This window comes from Dioscorea cayenensis, chromosome 25 (genome assembly GCF_009730915.1).
Source record: "Dioscorea cayenensis subsp. rotundata cultivar TDr96_F1 chromosome 25, TDr96_F1_v2_PseudoChromosome.rev07_lg8_w22 25.fasta, whole genome shotgun sequence".
Lineage (NCBI taxonomy): Eukaryota > Viridiplantae > Streptophyta > Magnoliopsida > Dioscoreales > Dioscoreaceae > Dioscorea > Dioscorea cayenensis.
Genome location: NC_052495.1, coordinates 395,090 through 413,187, shown reverse-complemented (window position 1 = coordinate 413,187; position 18,098 = coordinate 395,090). Strand labels below are relative to the sequence as shown.

The 18,098-nt window shown below is 32.6% G+C and overlaps 1 protein-coding gene across 1 annotated transcript; it reads left to right on the top strand.

Annotated features, from left to right (window-relative positions):
* The first annotated feature begins 13,716 nt into the window (after positions 1 to 13,716).
* LOC120253013 lies at positions 13,717 to 14,620 on the top strand. The gene is made up of 2 exons (XM_039261248.1): positions 13,717 to 14,001; positions 14,081 to 14,620. The coding sequence occupies exons 1-2, from the start codon at positions 13,717 to 13,719 to the stop codon at positions 14,618 to 14,620; spliced, it is 825 nt and encodes a 274-aa protein (XP_039117182.1).
* The last annotated feature ends 3,478 nt before the right edge of the window (positions 14,621 to 18,098 follow it).

The window sequence follows — 18,098 nt, the reverse complement described above, 5'->3', positions numbered from 1 at the left end:
TTTTCATTAATTTAAAATATAAAATATGTTGTTTATCCATCGGAATCTTTTCAAGCCAGTGTTAACAAACTTAACAGGTATAAGTGTGTACTAAAGTGACAAATGTTAAAAAAAATTAATTAATTAAATATTTTAGAATCACATATCTATTAATTATTAGTAAAAAAAAAAAAAACAAGGACCACAAATTCAGGAAAAATACAACACCTTAAATTGACAGCAGATAAAGACCTTTGCTTCCTTCCGGCGGACTTCGTCTTCATAGCTGCGTTTCTGTTTTTCTTTGTTCTTGTTTTTTGTTGGCTTTTTTAGTTTGCTTTGCTGTTAGAAGCTTATTACTTTGGTGATAACTCTCTATCTTTTTGTTGTTGTTTCCCTTACTATTTGTTGCTAGTTCACTTTGTACTTTTTGTTTTTGCTCCGTTTTCTTTTCAATAAAATTATGGTTTATTCATTTTAATAATTTTTACAAGATTCTAGAAAAATACAACACCATAAATTGACAAGAAAAAAAAAGCATGTCACCATTTGTCCATGCAAGTAAATTGACCAAACCACCCCTCAATTATACAACTTCCCCTTTCCCTCCATCTATAAATATTTATGCAACCTTAATTACATCCACCTCAAGCTCACACAAACTCAAATTAAGAAACCAAAACCAACTAAACCAAATGGTTGATCACTATCATCTCCTCCCATTAATCCTTTCCCTAAGTCTTCTCATCCTCCCATCATCCTCCCATGCAGAAACCCAAACCATGTTCTTGGAGCCTCTCCAATTCCTCTTCGGCAGCCAAAGCCTCACCGACGGTGACCTAACTTTATCCCTATCCAACGACTGTGGCCTTATACTCTACAAAGCCGGCATCCCCGTCCTAGACTTCAACACGAGCACCACCACCTCATACTGTGCCCTCTTAGTCAACCAATATGGCCGACTTCTTCTGGTTCCTGATAATGAGCGAACCATCACCCAAGCGATCAGCAAGAAGGCCTACTCCGAGAGTTACGCTTTGCGATTCGTAGACATCAAGCTTGGTATCTTCGGGCCTGCCATCTGGAACAATGGTGTCTCGCGTTCAACTTTATTTAATATCAACGAACCCACCAGAGGCCTTAACCATGAAAAGCTAAAGACAGGGTTCGCAGATTACATTATTTTCTCTGGTGACATTGTCACTGGTAGTGCGAATGGTGATGTTGTTATTGCACAAAACGGCAAGGTTTCAACTGTTATTACTAATAAGTGTGCACTCACTGTGAAGGATGGTACTACTAATAAGACTATATGGCATTCATGGACAACGAGTGCTGGACCAACACATTGCTTCCTTGAGTTTTCGTCTCATGGAGAGCTTCGTCTTCAAGGGTATAATGAATATGGAGTTTATACAAAGTGGAAAGTTGGATATGCAGCCAGAGAGAAACTATATGTTTGTTTTCTTCGGTATTTTGGTCGGATTGCTATTTATGGACTTAAGACTTGGCTCTTAGGAAAATCAGAGAAAAACATACAAAGAATACTCAAAGAAGATGAGTTAATTTTGACGCGATCAACAAAAACTCCCCACCTTTCTATCTTTTATATTGATATTGATAACTGAATTCAAACTAAGTTACTTAGCCACCAAGAAACTAAAAAGATTCAAACTAACAAACTTATCTAAACATAATCCTAACATAATTTTAAATACAAATGCAATTTATAAAACAAGGAGGGTCATAACTGCAAACTTAAATGCATAAATGCAACACTGCCTAAACGTAATATATAAATAACATAGGGTCCTAAATGCAATAACAAGATTAATTCTAACAGACTTGGCTTTATGATGGTTCTTCTTCTACTGCTGGTGCTGCTTCTATTGTTGTTGTTGAGAATATCGAGATGGTGACAATTTAATTAGACGTGCTTTTACTATGGAGATGTTCATGTTTATATATATAAAAGTAGCTTGTACGCGTGTGCTTCTTTCTACTGTATTATGTTCTTTCTTGCTTTGTATGATCAATTGGCTATATACCTAGTTGTAGAGCATACAGATGTTACTGCTGCTTTTGAATTGTGTGCATGAGTAACCTTGCTCTATCTTAAAAATAAAGCAAATTAATTTGCTTCATATTATTATCTTACTTCTTCTTTTTTTCTCTTGAACTTTAAATTATATATTTTATATTGATATTGTTACGCCCCGAACCCAGCTCATTGGACTCGATGCGGAGACAAACGGCCTCAGACCAACAAGGTGTGAGCCCCATAGGCCTGCAAGTCCTCAGAATATGATTCAGGATAGGCAAATCTATAATAACCCAACTGAGTTACAGGATTACAGACTCTACAAAGTACACAATACCGGGATATAGAAATCTAAAATACAAAATACAAGAATATAGGGATAAACAATGACAAGAACTCAAAAATTTATAACAGGAAAGACAACATCTACAGACAATCTTTCAAGATCCAAGCTGGTCTATCACTCTTGATCTGAAAAAAATTTAAAGAAAATCCATAAGCTCACTAGCACTAGTAAGTAATCCAGAAATTGTTTTAAAACAACAGGGTTTATGAATCTTGAATTCAAATATTAAGAATAATTCAAAGTTTAAATATAGTTTAAACAAATACAAAATAAATAATTCAACAGAGATATAGTTCTCGAGTAATAACGCTATTCAAGATAACTAAAAATCAAAAGAATACCATATTTAATAACTCCAAATAATAATTCGTCAGAAATGAGCATAGGTCTTCAAAACATAATTTAAACAAAATACAAAGTGAAATATTCTAATAAAAGAATATTTCCAAATATGATTTATCGGAATTCAAAACCCAGAAATACGATATAAATCAAGGCAGGACAAATATTTGTGTTTTTGCAGAAAAATCAAAATTCAAAAGGGCAAAGCCAAAAAATAACAGATTTCAAGTGTATGTCTTCAAATTCACTATAAATGCCAGAAGTCATTTGTTTATCATCGGTGACCCGAGCTAGAATAACAGAGATTATTTATTTATCCTCAGTGACTTGAGACTGAATATCAAGTGGCCGTTGATTATTTCACCGAACTCGACACAGTGCGAAACTGCAGTCTCATTTTTCCATAATTTCTTGTCGACAAGGTCAGGGTTTAACCCTCCACTGACATGGTTGCATATCGCTCATTTGGAGATCCCAAAATATTCAGACAAATTTCAAAGCCATAAAATAGAATATATTCACAGATATTTTTCAAGTATTCATGCAAATGAAAATATAGAATTTCAAAATACCACTTTAGGAAAAATAATTGAATAAACAGAGATTATTTACAAAATATAATAATTGAATAAATCATCAAATAAAAACCAATCACCCTGAAAATTTATACTCTCAAGGTCTCGGCATAATATCACTTCTAACATGTTTCATTTCACAACACATAACTCCAAGATCATACTAACAATTGCAAAGATATTTTGCAGAACAAAACTCACGACAATCCTAAACATTTTTTTTTCTTGTTAAATCCTTCTCAAAATTGTCTCCAGAAGTGAGAAAAATCATGCTAAACCTTAAGATTCTCTATAGAGACATCATCTTGCACAAGTCTTTTAATAAATCGTAACTTCTAATCTACAAATCCAATAAACTTGAAATTTTGCAGATTAGAGGTCAGGGTAAGAAGGAATATTTTCTATATTGAGCACTTTACCTAATTTTACTTATTAAGTCCGGAATTTGACTCTAAATCTGTAGGTCTATACAATATTATTTTTAGGACACGAAAAATAGAATGGATCGTATCTCATAGAGTGTACGACCCAATTAAGATGAAATTTAGTACATAAATAGATCAAACAAATCATTACAACTTTTTAAATTTAATCTTCTACAAATTCCATCTCTATGACCTCCAAATACAAGTCTCAATTTCCACTCAACTTATTATCATAACTTGCAAATTAACTCTAGTAAATTCCCAGCATGAAGCATATAGTGTAAAGGTCTCAAATATGTAGGAATATATCACAATAACCCTTGAAATATTGTCTCTAAGCTCTAAACCACCAAATGACCTAATTTACTTCCAAAATGCATCCTTATAATTTTAGTAATAATATCATCAAGGAGAGGCTATCCCCATCCTAGACAATAGATCAAAACATGAAATTTCAAGACTCAATCTTGCCTCATGGTTGTAGTATCCCATTTATTCACTTCTGACATTCACCCATACTAACATTTCTTCCAAGAACCTATACGTCAACTTGGACATCAATTCCACATTATCTATAATCAACATACATCCTTCAAAACATATATGGCATTCACAATACCTTAACTTCATGAACTTTGATCTTATCATCACACCATAACATGATCACAATCCTAGTGCATAAGAATACACAGATATTATAAACAAATGGATGACCAAACAAATATTTAAAAGATGATTAGATGTTCAACATAACAATATTTTCAGAAAAATCCCAAAAATAAGGACAAAAAATAAAAATGAAATGATATACAAAAGATATCAGTAGACCACTTACAATATTCATAACAAAATATCTTTGAAGACTAATAAGTTCAGGATTTTCTACATTTTCAAAATCCATATACTAGAAGTCACTGAAAGAATACTGCAAACTTTCCAAAACATTCCAAAATTTAAAACCCAAAAATGATCAAATATTCCGTTAAACAAAATGGTTGCAAGTTCCCACTCTTGGGAGTTTTTAAAACATATAAACAGATAATATCAGAAATTTTGCAATTAAAACTTGTCAAAATAATATGTGTGAATTACTTACTTGGTACAAGACAAAATTCCAACCCAATCCGAACAACAATAATAAACCCCTCTTGAAGAGGTCCTACGGTAAAACCAACTTTTCCTCGATACTATAATGCCTACAAGGAAACCAAGATATACAGAACTTTAAGCAACAAATAATTGACTAGTAAACATTGCATTTAAGCTAAGGTCACCACCTACATACACCCAAAGTATCTACTAAAATATCTTAGAGGCAGCTCATATTGGGTTATGCAACACTTGTACCACTAGGACAAAGAAGGTAATGGCATGGGTTTTCAAAAATCAAGAGATCCAACATATACAAATCCTATAAGATGAAAGCAAAATGCACAATCTAACAACCCATATTTATATATATATATATATATATATATATATATGTATTAAAATATCCATGAGGCAACTCAACATATATATATATATATATGCATGCATGCATGCCTAACCATGATGTAGATTCAACGTGTGTATGCGTGTTCAAACATTAGAGATCATAAATCATATATGTATATACATAGTTGTATAAATTGGTTGCGGCCAGATCAAAAGAAGGGAAAAAGAGAAGGGTGCAACTTAGATCATCTCCAAGAGATATATGCTAGGCTCTAAACATGAACATCATGCACGAATCCTTAGCACAAAGTAAGGTAAGATAAACTTCAAATAAACTACTACTAGATAAGGCATCAAGGATAATCTTCACCCAAGTAATTACAACCACCACACCACCCAATTTTTTTGAAGATAAAAAGGCTAGATGATTACTTTGGAAGAGTGATAAGATGAGGCTGTTAAGTTTGATGATATGGATTGGCATTATATGACAAGCCATATAGTGACATGGCAAGAGAATGATGACGTGGCTAGAGATGACTAATCAAAGGAAGAAGTGACAAGGATGATGATGTGGCAAAGGATGATGTCATGACATGTGATGAAGATCAATGTGGAGATTTTATTTAGAGGGTTATAAAAATCAAGGTTGAAGATTTTATTTAGTAGATATTCCTCTCAATACAATCATGTGATGATAAACTATTTTTGAAAAGTGCATTAAGACTATAGGATCTTTTCAAGAAAAGTAAGTTTTATTTTAGGTATGATTGTCTATCATTGGTAAGATCCGGGATGAAAATTCATATCTTTGATAGAACTCCCTTTTTAGAAAGATCTATTTGAAGAGAGATGAATATTCTATCATTGGCACGATCATGAAGATTGTATGAAGTTTTTAGAAGACACAAGTTAAACTTTGTATGAAGTTATTAGAAGACATAAGGTTTAGTTTGGTGTGAAGCTATTTAAAGACACAAATTAAATAAGGTAAATACATGCCAAAGAGATTATGAAGACCATATTTAGCAACTCAATTTCAAAGAAGATCCAAGAGCTATCTATGGGAGGAACTAATCATGTGTAGAGATTATTTGAAGATTGCATGAGATATGATTAGAGATTTGAAGATCCAAGCATGGATGATTGGAGATCATGCTTGAAGATATTGAATGCTAAACTTGGATGAAGATGAGATCAAATTTAGTAACAATATTTCATGTGGCAAACGAAGATCAATTGGGAAGACCAAACTTGGGCCAAGTTTGAAAAAAAGATCGGGAGATCTTCGGTGGCTATCTTTGGTGAGATGGTCATGTGTCCTTGGTGGGCAAATCCCTCGGGAGAGGGAGACCTACTGAAGTGACCTGAGGAAGGAAACAACTGCAGGCGGGAGGAGCTCGGGTCGAGTCAACTGCTACGAGGCGGACTGAAGGAACCGGGAGGTTGAAGGTCGCAGATTCGATGCATCCGGCTAGAACTCAGCCATATTTAGTAGAGTGAGCCATGTGCAGAATCTGGATGTTGCAACATCTAACTTTGGAAGGTGTCCAAGTTAGGGAAGCAGTTGAGAATTCTAAAAGAGGTAATCGTGTGGACGCTCGAGTGCCTATATAAGACATCCTGCTTGAAGATTTAGGATGAGCCAACAAGTGAGAAACTCTTCGGTGAGAGTTGAGTGTGTGGCCGTTGGGCAATCTTGAGAGGATATTCTTTCAGAGTGAGAGAGTGTTGTACTCTTTGTTCTTATACCTCTTTTAGTGGATTATTTCTCCGGGCCTGGCCCCCAGATGTTGGCAAGGTTGTGCCGAACTGGGTTATTAATTTGCTTGTCTCCTTCCTCTTGATGTTTCATTGTGTGCATGTTTAATCTTTGATTGAGTTTTTGAGTGAACTTACCACATCACACCCCACCAGAACCTTCAACTATGACTACACGGTTCAGCACCAGAGGTTTGCCGCAAGTTCACCGGAGGAGATCACAACTCTCTCTCTCTCTCTCTCTAAAAGGATAGAAGAAAGGATACTAAAGGCTGGGGCTTCATTGTCAATAACAAGATGGTAACAAAGACAAGTTTAAAACGAGCTTCATGAATTGATGCAAACGTTTGCATAATTTTGGCCAGGAATCCCGGGCTCTCATAGCTTTTACAAATGAATGAGGACAAGGAAAGTTGGGGCCCACAGATATATTCAAGGAATGGTGGAGCGGCACTTGTCTCCTAAAATAATATATATTAATTGGACTTAAAATTACAAATTTATTTAACTTTGCCGTCCGTGATGAGCCAAATCTAGGTACGATTAATAGTTTTAATATTAACTATAATTATGTTATTAGACATTTTAAAATATATTAAAGATTTTTTTTTATGTATATGTACTAAATATTATATTTATTGTCGGGGTTAAAAAACAATTCTTAGTGTATTCTCAAGGTTGGCATTAGTTATTAGATAATTAAGCAGATTTTATGGAGGGGTAAATTTTCTATGCTTTTTTTGTTGTAGTCTTAGCGGAGCTAAATTAGGAGTGTGCCATTAGGAAGAAAGACGTGTTGGGTTAATGATGATTGAGACCAACAGAGGTTGGTTAAGCTAGGCAGGGCTATTAGGAAAAAAAGATCTTAGTACGTTGATCATTAATGATACTATTGTGGAGTTAACTATAAATTTGTAAGGGTAATGGTTATCTTTCAAAATTCTTGAGACGGTTATACTTTTGTTTTAGCTTATTTATTTAACTGAATGATTCTTACAGAACCCTGTAGACGCAAGTATATTACACCAAACTGAGTTACCAATTGAAGTGAAATAAAATACTTCAATTTCTTTGTTGCAAAACATATTTCTCCATTTTATGTGTGAATTATTTTATTGGTAAACTCATGCGCCTCACTTGAGCACATGTTTGGATCGACTTTTGAAACCCGAAGTGTTTTTTATAAGTTAAAGACTTCCCGGGCTCAAAAACAGTTTTCAGACTGGGCTTTTCGTAGAAAGCAGGTTCGTAACATGTTCTGGGCCATGAGCGAGCTTTTGAAAAAACTGCTTTTTAGTTTATTTTTACAGCTTTGTTTACGTAAGTTTCAATACAAACACAAAAATATAAAAAAAGTCATTAACTTACTTCTAAAAGACTTTTTCCAAAAGCACTTCTACTAAATTTGAAAAAAAAAAAATTTTAATAAGCCAACCCAAACAAGGCATTAAACTTTGAAAGAATGTGTTATATAAACAAATATTAACTTATACATCTGTTTTTTATTAGTCTTTTACATAAACAGTAGTTGAATAGAATGATGGAATGATATTCTAATATATATACATGAGCATCATTAATATTATAATTATTATATATCACTATGTTATTTGTTTGGGGCCCTAGGTGAGAAAAAAACAAGAGGTGTGCAATTGGTCACGTCACATGAACTCAACTTGCCAGACAAATTGTCGAATGGACATTTGAGGTGCACGTTTAATGCAATGCATTGATCCTTTTGGATTTATTTATTTATTTATATATTTTTTTTCAGACGATTGAGCATGCTTCCTATTTATTTATTTTCATATAAATCAATATTTGTTTAATATATCAGATTATTTAGGGTAATGCCTAAAACAGTCGATTTAATAATTTATCAAGCTGTTGACTAACAATATGAGGCCAGCCGGAAATTTTTAATAATTTGGAATTTGGAATTATTTTTTGAAGGACGGCTTGATAGCTTACGAAAATTGCTTTTATTTATTTAAAAATTTTTATATATTTTAGACCGTTTAATTAAAAAAAGTCAAAGTTTTATCTTCTGAATATAATTTTTTGATTTAAAAAAATAGATAAATCACATGCATTAAAAGAAAGAACATAAAAGAATCCACAAGAAGTGAAAGCTCATAAAGTACAAAAAATTATAACAAGAAAAGAAATACAAACACTAAACAGAGAATCAAAACAAAACAATAAGGATAAAAAAATCTCTAGGAGCCCAGGGACCCCAAACTGAGAGCAAAGTAAAGGGGCTCACTCTCTACTCTCTCCTTACTCTACTAGCGCCTCATTGCTTGATCCTGTGTGCTGACTGAGGAAAACCATGTTGCGTTTAGCTGTTACAAGTGGCCCTTTCAATTTATTTCTTTTTGCTTTTGCGTTTAGCTGATCGAGTGAATTGTTTTTATTAACAACTTTGGCAATGTTTTAATATTATAATATTGTATAAAAAAATCTATCTAATTTAAAATGATAGATAAGAAAAAATAATTATGCGCACAGAATTTTCATATTGTTATTCATATTCAAATAAGTTTAATAATAATAATTTTTTATGATTTTAAGTTATGATATAGCCTATCTTGACTTTTAAAACCAATAAGCTATTATTTGATTTATATATCCAACCAAAATCATAGACAACTCACTAATTCTAGCTGAACATATTCACACCATACTTTATAATTGTTATTGATATTAGAATAATCAAGTTTTACATCGGTGGAAACATCCACTTTATATTTGATCATGCACTCGCATTAAATTGTATATCTCCTTATAAATTATGAGATGTTTTATAGTCATTATCCATAAAAAAAGAAAAAATTTGAGAAATATTACATTAAGTAAACTAATGTTTAAGTTTTGATTAATTGTGACTTGTTTGAGAACTGAATTACTTGTTATGAACTTTCATTATGTATTGTTTTTTTGTAAATATTTACTATCATTATTAATTAAGAAAAAGAAATATTAAAAATAAATCTTTTCACACGTTCATTGATGAAGAAGTCATCTCATCTGGTTCTAGAATCAGGTTATTCTTGAGTTCTCTCCTGTCACATCCTGACAAGAATGTTATTATTTTTTTTATGTTGTAATTGGGAAACATGTGTCATGTTGTAATAGGAGAGAACCAAAGAATAACCTAGTTCTGGAACCACGCAAGATGACTTCATTGATAAACGTAGACATCACATATGCAGTGAGATGCTTTGTAGGTTTATATAATTTTTTTGTAATGTGAGATGTTTTTAATAAACCAACCCACATAATTTATAAAATTTTATTTTTAAGGAAAATATTTTCAAAAAATCTATTATTTCCATCCTTTTATTTTTACAAATTTTTTTATATAGCATTACAAATTTATTTTTAGAAAAAATTTCTTTTTTTTATAAATTGAAATATAAAATTTTAAAAATTATATTTTTTTTAAAAAATACATTCATTTGGGCACTCTTAAAAAGCATTTCTAGCTCCATCAGTCATTTTCTATTTAAGCTCTCGAGAAATGCCAAACTTGATCAATTAATGTAGAAAAAAAAAGCATGGAAAAATTAAAAAGTTGAAGAATTCTATCTAATTTATAGATTTATTTGTTTACTAATTGGATTTTGAATACAATTTTAAGACATTCATCAAGTTGTTAATGAATGTTTGCCTGAACGTGTATATAATTAACAAAAAAAAATTTAAATGAAATAAAATTTTCTTTTCTTTGCTCATGTGTATGATTTTTTTTTAAAATTATTTGGGTTAAGCTTTAATTTCAAATTTTCAATTTTAATATAATTTGTAATTTTTTTTCTTTTATATTATATTTTTAAATTTTAAAATTAGAGGTAATTTACTAAATATTATTTTAAAATTGTTAAGTCTGATGACATGGATTGACATTATATGACAAACCAAGTAGTGACACGGCAAGAGGATAGTGACGTTGCATGTGATGACTCATCAAAAGAAGAGGTGACTAGGATGATAATGTGGCAAAACATTAATAAAGCTTCAAGGGATATGAAGATCAAGGTGGAGATTTTTTTTTATGTTCCTCTCAATAAAGTCATGTGATGATCAACTATTTTTGGAAAGTGCATCAAGTCTAAAGGATCTCTTCAAGAAAGGCAAGTTTTATTTAAAGTATGTTTATTTATTCTTGGTAAGATCCGAGATGATAAATCATATCTTTGATAGAGCTTCTTTTTAGAAAGATCTATTTGAAGAGAGAGGAATAGTCTATCATTGGCAAAAATTGAAGATCATGAAAATTATATGAAGCTATTAGAAGACACAAAGTTTAACTTAGTATGAAGTTATTTGAAGACACAATTTCAAGAAGGAAAGAACATGTTTAGTTTGGTGTGAAGGTATCTAAAGACACAAACTAAATAAGGTAAAAAGAGACTTAGGAGATCATCAAGACCATATTTAGCAACACAAGATTTTAGAAAGATCCAAGAGCTATCTATGGGGAGGAACTATTCATGGAGACTAATCATGTGTGGAGACTGTTTGAAGATTGCATGAGATATGATTAGAGATTTGAAAATCCAATCATGGGTGATTGAAGATCATGCTTGAAGATATTGAAGGCTAAACTTGGATGAAGATGTGATCAAGTTTATTAACAATATTTTCATGAGTCAAATGAAGATCATTTGTAAGACCAAACTTGGGCCAAGTTTGGAAAGAAGATTGGGAGATCTTCGGTGGCTATCTTTGGTAAGATGGTCTCGTGGGCATGTCCCTTGGGAGAGGGCAACCTACTGAAGTGAGTAGAGGAAGGAAGCAGCTGCAGGCAGGAGGAGCTCGGATCGAGTCAACTGCAACGAGACGGTCTGAAGGAATCGGGAGGTTGAAGGTCGCAGATTCGGGTGTATCTGGGTAGAACTCAGTCATGTTCAGTAAGATGGGCCATGTTGTAGCTGGTTGTTGTAACATCTAACTTTGGAAGGTGTCTAAGTTAGGAAGCCGCGGAGAATTCTAAAAGAGGTAACTGTATTAGACGTCGGTGCGTCTATATAAAAGATCCAACTCGAAGATTTAGAATGAGCCAACCAGAGAGAGACTCTTCGGTGAGAGTTGAGTGTGTGGTCATCGGGCAATCTTGAGAGGATATTCTTTGTATTGAGAGAATGAGAGAGTGTTGTACTCTTTGTTCTTATACCTCTTTTAGTGGATTGGTTCTCCGGGTCTGACCCCCAGATGTAGGCAAGGTTGTGCCGAACTGGGTTACCAATTTGCGTGTCTTCTTTCTCTTGATGTTTGATTGTGTGTGTGTTTAATCTTTGAGTGAATTTTTGAGTGATAACATATTTTTAAATATGGGCTGACATGTAGTATAAAATTTTTTTCAAATTTTTTTTAGGGCAAACCATATGGGCTGACATGTAGTATAAAATTTTTAAATATTTTAAATATTTTTAATTTGAAGATAGCACTCTTATTCTTGATTCTGTTTCGCCACAGTTACCACCAACGACCCATGACCACTCACTATGACTTTTTGTGCATCAAATCACATCAAGCCATGTAGAAATAGAGACCTATAAAACCAAATGCCTTGTATTTAATGAAAAGCCAAAAATATTGTAGTACATGTATCCTCAACACCCACATGCTTGCCATGTTTTAATATCATTGTTTATGCCTTATATTTTGATATTCTGTAAAATATCTTTTATTTATTTATTTATTTTTTTGACAAAAGTCGACAAGTCGACAAAAGTAAAAAAAGCAGTATAGAGATCACTAATTATGAGCGAATGACCTCCCGGGAATAATCTCCCACCACGTCTCGAATGGGAGACAGTGAATCACTCATGTAACTCATAGGGGACCCTAAATATGAATTGTAAGCTAGAGAAGTTCGAATTCGAGATCTCTCACTTACAATCATGGGTAGTTATCATTGGGCTAACCCAAGGTTTCTAAATATCTTTTATTTTTATTAAAAAAAATATCAAACCCCAATTGTGATACATGTTAAATCATTAATATTTATTTATACGTAAAAGTATTTTGATATAGTTACAAGCACAAACTATTTATTAAGTCAGTTTGAAAAAAAAACTACTAGTAGTCTGGTGGTAATTTACCACAAATAGCATAAAATATAAAGATTTAAAATTCTTTTTTTATAGTATTATTTATTGGTACTGTTTTGCATTATATATTAGGGTTTAGTATTATTTATTAATATTAATTATTGGTCTTCATATGGGGTTTTTATGGGAGGATTAGTATTTTCTTCAGTCTAAAATTATATGGTAAATGAGATTTATTCTCTAAAAGCATCGTTAGACCATTGTGATTGATGTGGCTGAATAAAAAAAATAATAATAAAATCAATTAATAAGTAGAGACAAATACTACCAAGGATGCCCATTTTAGCTAAATTATAACACCTTAAATTGATAGAAAAAGTTATATATACCTATACATATTACGAATATCTATATAACTCATAAAATATATAAACATAAAGACATAGAACATGGCTGTCAACACTCACAAACACCTAATACAAACAACACACCCACTGAGATAACAAAATAATAAACGAATCAATGAATAATTCATGATCAGTAATGACTTAAATAATATATCAATGCAAGTTAATTAACCAAACCACCCCTCAATCATTCAATTACCTGTTCCTTCCCCTTCAGCCAGGCTTAAGCAGCCACCCTTTCATCTAACAATTACAAATACCCATGCCACCCTCAAATTGATCACACAAACTCAAAGTAACCAAAAATAAATTAAGCACACTCTCCAACAAAAAACCAATTATTAATGGCTCATCATCATCATCTTCTCCTCCCATTGATCCTTGTCCAAATTCTTTTCCTCATCCTCCCATCATCATCCTCCCATGCAGCAACACAAGCCATATTCTCGCAGCCTCTCCAACTCCTCTTCGGCGGCCAAAGCCTCACCGACGGTGACTTAACTTTATCCCTATCCAATGATTGTGGCCTTATCCTCCACAAAGCCAGCATCCCCGTCCTAGACTTCAACACAAGCACCACCACCTCATACTGTGCCCTCTTCGTCAGCGAAGACGGCCAACTCATTCTGGTCGCCGATACCGAGCGAACCCCCACTCAAACCATCGGCAAGAAGACCTATTCCGGTCGATACGCTTTGCTATTCGTAGACGGCAAAACTTGGTATCTTCGGTCCTGCCATCTGGAACAATGGTGTCACGCCTAAAACTTTCTTTGATATGAACAAACCCAGCCTAGACCTTAACCATGAAGAACTGAAGACAGCTGGTTCCACAGATTACATTCTTTTCTCTGGTAACATTGCCACTGGCAGTGCAAATGGTGATGTTGTTATTGCTCAAAATGGCAATATTTCAACTGTTATTACTAAAAAGTGTGCACTCGCTGTAAAGGATGATACTGGTAAGACTATATGGTCTACATGGCCAACGAGTGCTGAACCAACACAGTGCTTCCTTGAGCTTACGTCTCATGGAGAGCTGCTTCTTCAAGGGTATAATGAATCTGGAGTTTATACACAGTGGAAAGGTGGATATACAGCGAGAGAGAATCTATATGTTTGTCTTCTTCGGTATTTTGGTCGGATTGCTATTTATGGACTTAAGACTTGGCTTTATCAAGATGGTTCTTCTTCTGCTGGTGCTGTTGCCGCTGTTGTTGCTGAGAAGATTAAGATGGTCACTGCTTAGACTTTTGTGTTTCATGTATGCATAGGTATAAGACAGTAGTTTAATTTCTACGCATGCATGTGTTTCTTTGTTCTCCGTTGTGTTCTTTCTAGAGAATAGAACTACTACTGCTGCTGCAGCAGCAGCTTCTCGATCTTTGTATGTGGAGAAAGTAAATGATAGTTAATTAAGCTCCAGCTTAAATAAATAATTTCTTTGTTATTATTTTCTTTCTTTCTTTCTTTCTTCTTTTTCTCTGGGATTCTGATCATTTATTTGAGATACAAAGGCATAAAGCCACACACTTGCTCAAATAAATTAGTTTCTTGTATTGATTTTAATAATAAATATATACAAGTTGGACTTTGATGCATTATTAACTAAATTTTATTCAATCTTGCCGGAGACTGCATGAATGGTGAAATTAATTTTAGAGTCGATTAATGGTTTTAATATTAGATATAATTATATTATATTATATATATAACATATACAAAAATCAACCTCCTCGATCGCCTGCCTACACTATTAATTGTTTGAACGTATAAAATTTTTTCCATTTTTTTAAAGTACACAATCTGAGAAATGCAGCATCTTATTCTTAATATTAATATTATTATCATTATTATTTTTATATATTTTCATATTTTGTTCATAATATTTTCAATTATCTGATAAATTATTTTTCTTAGGGAAAAATTACTGTTCACCCATCGTAGTTTTCAAAACTTCCCAAAAACCGGTCACGGGTCATGGGTCAGTCGGTTCGACCGGATGACCGGTTCTGGTCGGACCGGATAACGTCATAAATAAATAATTATCATAAATATTATATATAATATATATTATATATACATGTAATAACAAACTTTATTATATTTTTAATCATAATTATCTTAAATATTTATTTTAATATCATTATGATTTTATCAAAATGGTTGAAGACTCAAATAATTAATCTAGATAAAGCAACAAATACAACTCCTTAAACCTTTTATTTCTTAATCTATTAATCATAAATGGATGATGATAACTACATAAATTAAACCACTAATTAAATTACTAATTATGTGAGGATGAGACAAGACATGAAAAAAAAAATTCAAAACAAAACTATAACTAAGTATGATTAATTTAATACCTCTTAAACAATTTATAAGTTTTTTTTGTTTATTTTCTCATACCTCTAAACTCCAAAGTTCTAAAAATCCAAACAATATTTTTCGACAAATCAAGACTCAAAGAGCATAATGAAATCAAGAAAAAAAGAGCAAATTCATGCCCTAAGTCCTTTCTTACAAAAACAAAAAAACAAAAAAACAAAAAAACAAAAACAAAAACAAAAATAAAACAAAAATAAAAAAATTGAAAAATCGGGTTCCATCCGGTTTTGGTCCGACCGGCCGGTTCACCGGGTTTGGCCGGGTTTGACCGGTTCAAAATTTGGCCAACATTAATTCCAAAACCGGACCGGGCTATGCTCCGGTTCCCAGTTTTTCGGTCCGACCGGCCGGTCCGGTCCAGTTTTCAAAACATTGTATATTTCTTTTTCAAATTAGAAAATAAATGCTTTATTATCTCATTAACTTTTAAATTTCATTATTAACATAAAAACATAAATTTTTTTTTTTAAAATCACATGAAAAAATCATCAATTTTTATTTCTAGCAACACGTATATACATATATATATATATATATAGGAAAAACATCATCTAGGTAAGTCCCTAGATTTCAATTTCTAGGGATGTTTTTAAATCTAGCCGTTGGATCATCATCAGATGGTTGATTGATTATATAAACATCGCATCACCTTTTTCTGCTCATAACAATCGCATGACACCTTTGTAGAACGCGGTTTCTACTCGTTCATAATGATAAGAGCCGTCGGATTTTCATCCGATGAGCTACTATGGACATCCTAGATTTGAAATCTAGGGACGTCCCTAGATGATGGGTTCTCATATATATATATATACATCCCTAGATTTGAAATCTAGGGACGTCCCTAGATGATGGGTTCTCATCTATTTGAAATCTAGGGACGTCCCTAGATGATGGGTCTCATATATATATATATGAGAACCCATCATCTAGGGACGTCCCTAGATTTCAAATCTAGGGATGTCCATAGTAGCCATCGGATGAAAATCCGACGGCTCTTATCATTATGAACATGAGAAACCGCGTTCTACGAGTGTTGTCAGATGGTTATGAACAAGAAAAAGGTGTACGATGTTTATATAATCAATCAACCATCGGATGATGATCCAACGGCTTAGATTTAAAAACATCCCTAGATTTGAAATCTAGGGACGTCCCCTAGATGATGTTTTCCCTATATATATATATATATTACATTGGGTTATGACTTATGAGTCTTATGACCCCACTAGCGTACCATGTCAGTTTGACCCTATTATAGATGCCACTGCCAGCGCCAGTAGTGGAACCATATAGAAGAGGACACCTCCTCTCTTTGCCAATAAAAAAATATTTAATGATGTATAGTTTTAAAAATGAAAATAAATTTTAAATTTTATATTGTTAATATAAAAAATAGGTGTGTATACATACATTAAAATGAAGAAATAATTTAATTTTACAAAGGTTTAATTTGAAAATAAATCTCTACAATTAATCTCATGTAAATATCATATTTTTTTAGGCTTGTCTTGTATGGCATAAAATTGTAAAAACTCATCTACATATATAATAAAATTAATGATCAATTCTAGTTGATTGCTTATCAATATACATTGAGAAAAAAAATACTTGATTGTGTTAGTTCTGATGGATTTATTGTGAGTTAGAAATCTCTCACACAAATATTCACACAATTATACACATAGAAGGATGTGAAATTAATATCCCAATTTGGTATAACACTTGCCTGTATTAAGAAGGCTAAACCTAGAGATAAAATCCACTAATAGAGGAATAAATATGAGTATATTATTAAATAACCGGAAATAATACACCTTTGTATTTATCTGTATATTTAACAAAGCTTGTCGTCTCTATCAAAAAGAAAAGAAAACTTGACTTTTAATAAAAAAAATATCAAACCTTGATACATATTGTATTTAGTATAAATCCAAATTGATGAGTATAATTTGCACTTAATATATAGACCTTCTTTAACTCATAATGAATTAAATTTGAATTATTTTAAACCAATTTTACTCCTAATTTTATTATTATTGCATTGTAGGAAAGAAAGATAATGATTCGAAGGAAGAATATGTAAAGGCACAAAATTGGAGAAAGAAGAGCAAAGTTTCAACAAAGAAGGAACAAGCAAAACAGAAAATCTAGCGCCTAGGCGCTAGCATGCAGCACTTAGGCGCTACAACATTAAGATGTGCAAAACAGAAACTATAGCGCCTAGGCGCTACAATCTCTGGCGCCTAGGCGCTACCCCGATTTTTATGTTATAAAAGGGGATAGGGTTGAGACGAAAAGAGAAGGAGAATTTCGGAGATCAAGAGACCGGGAGC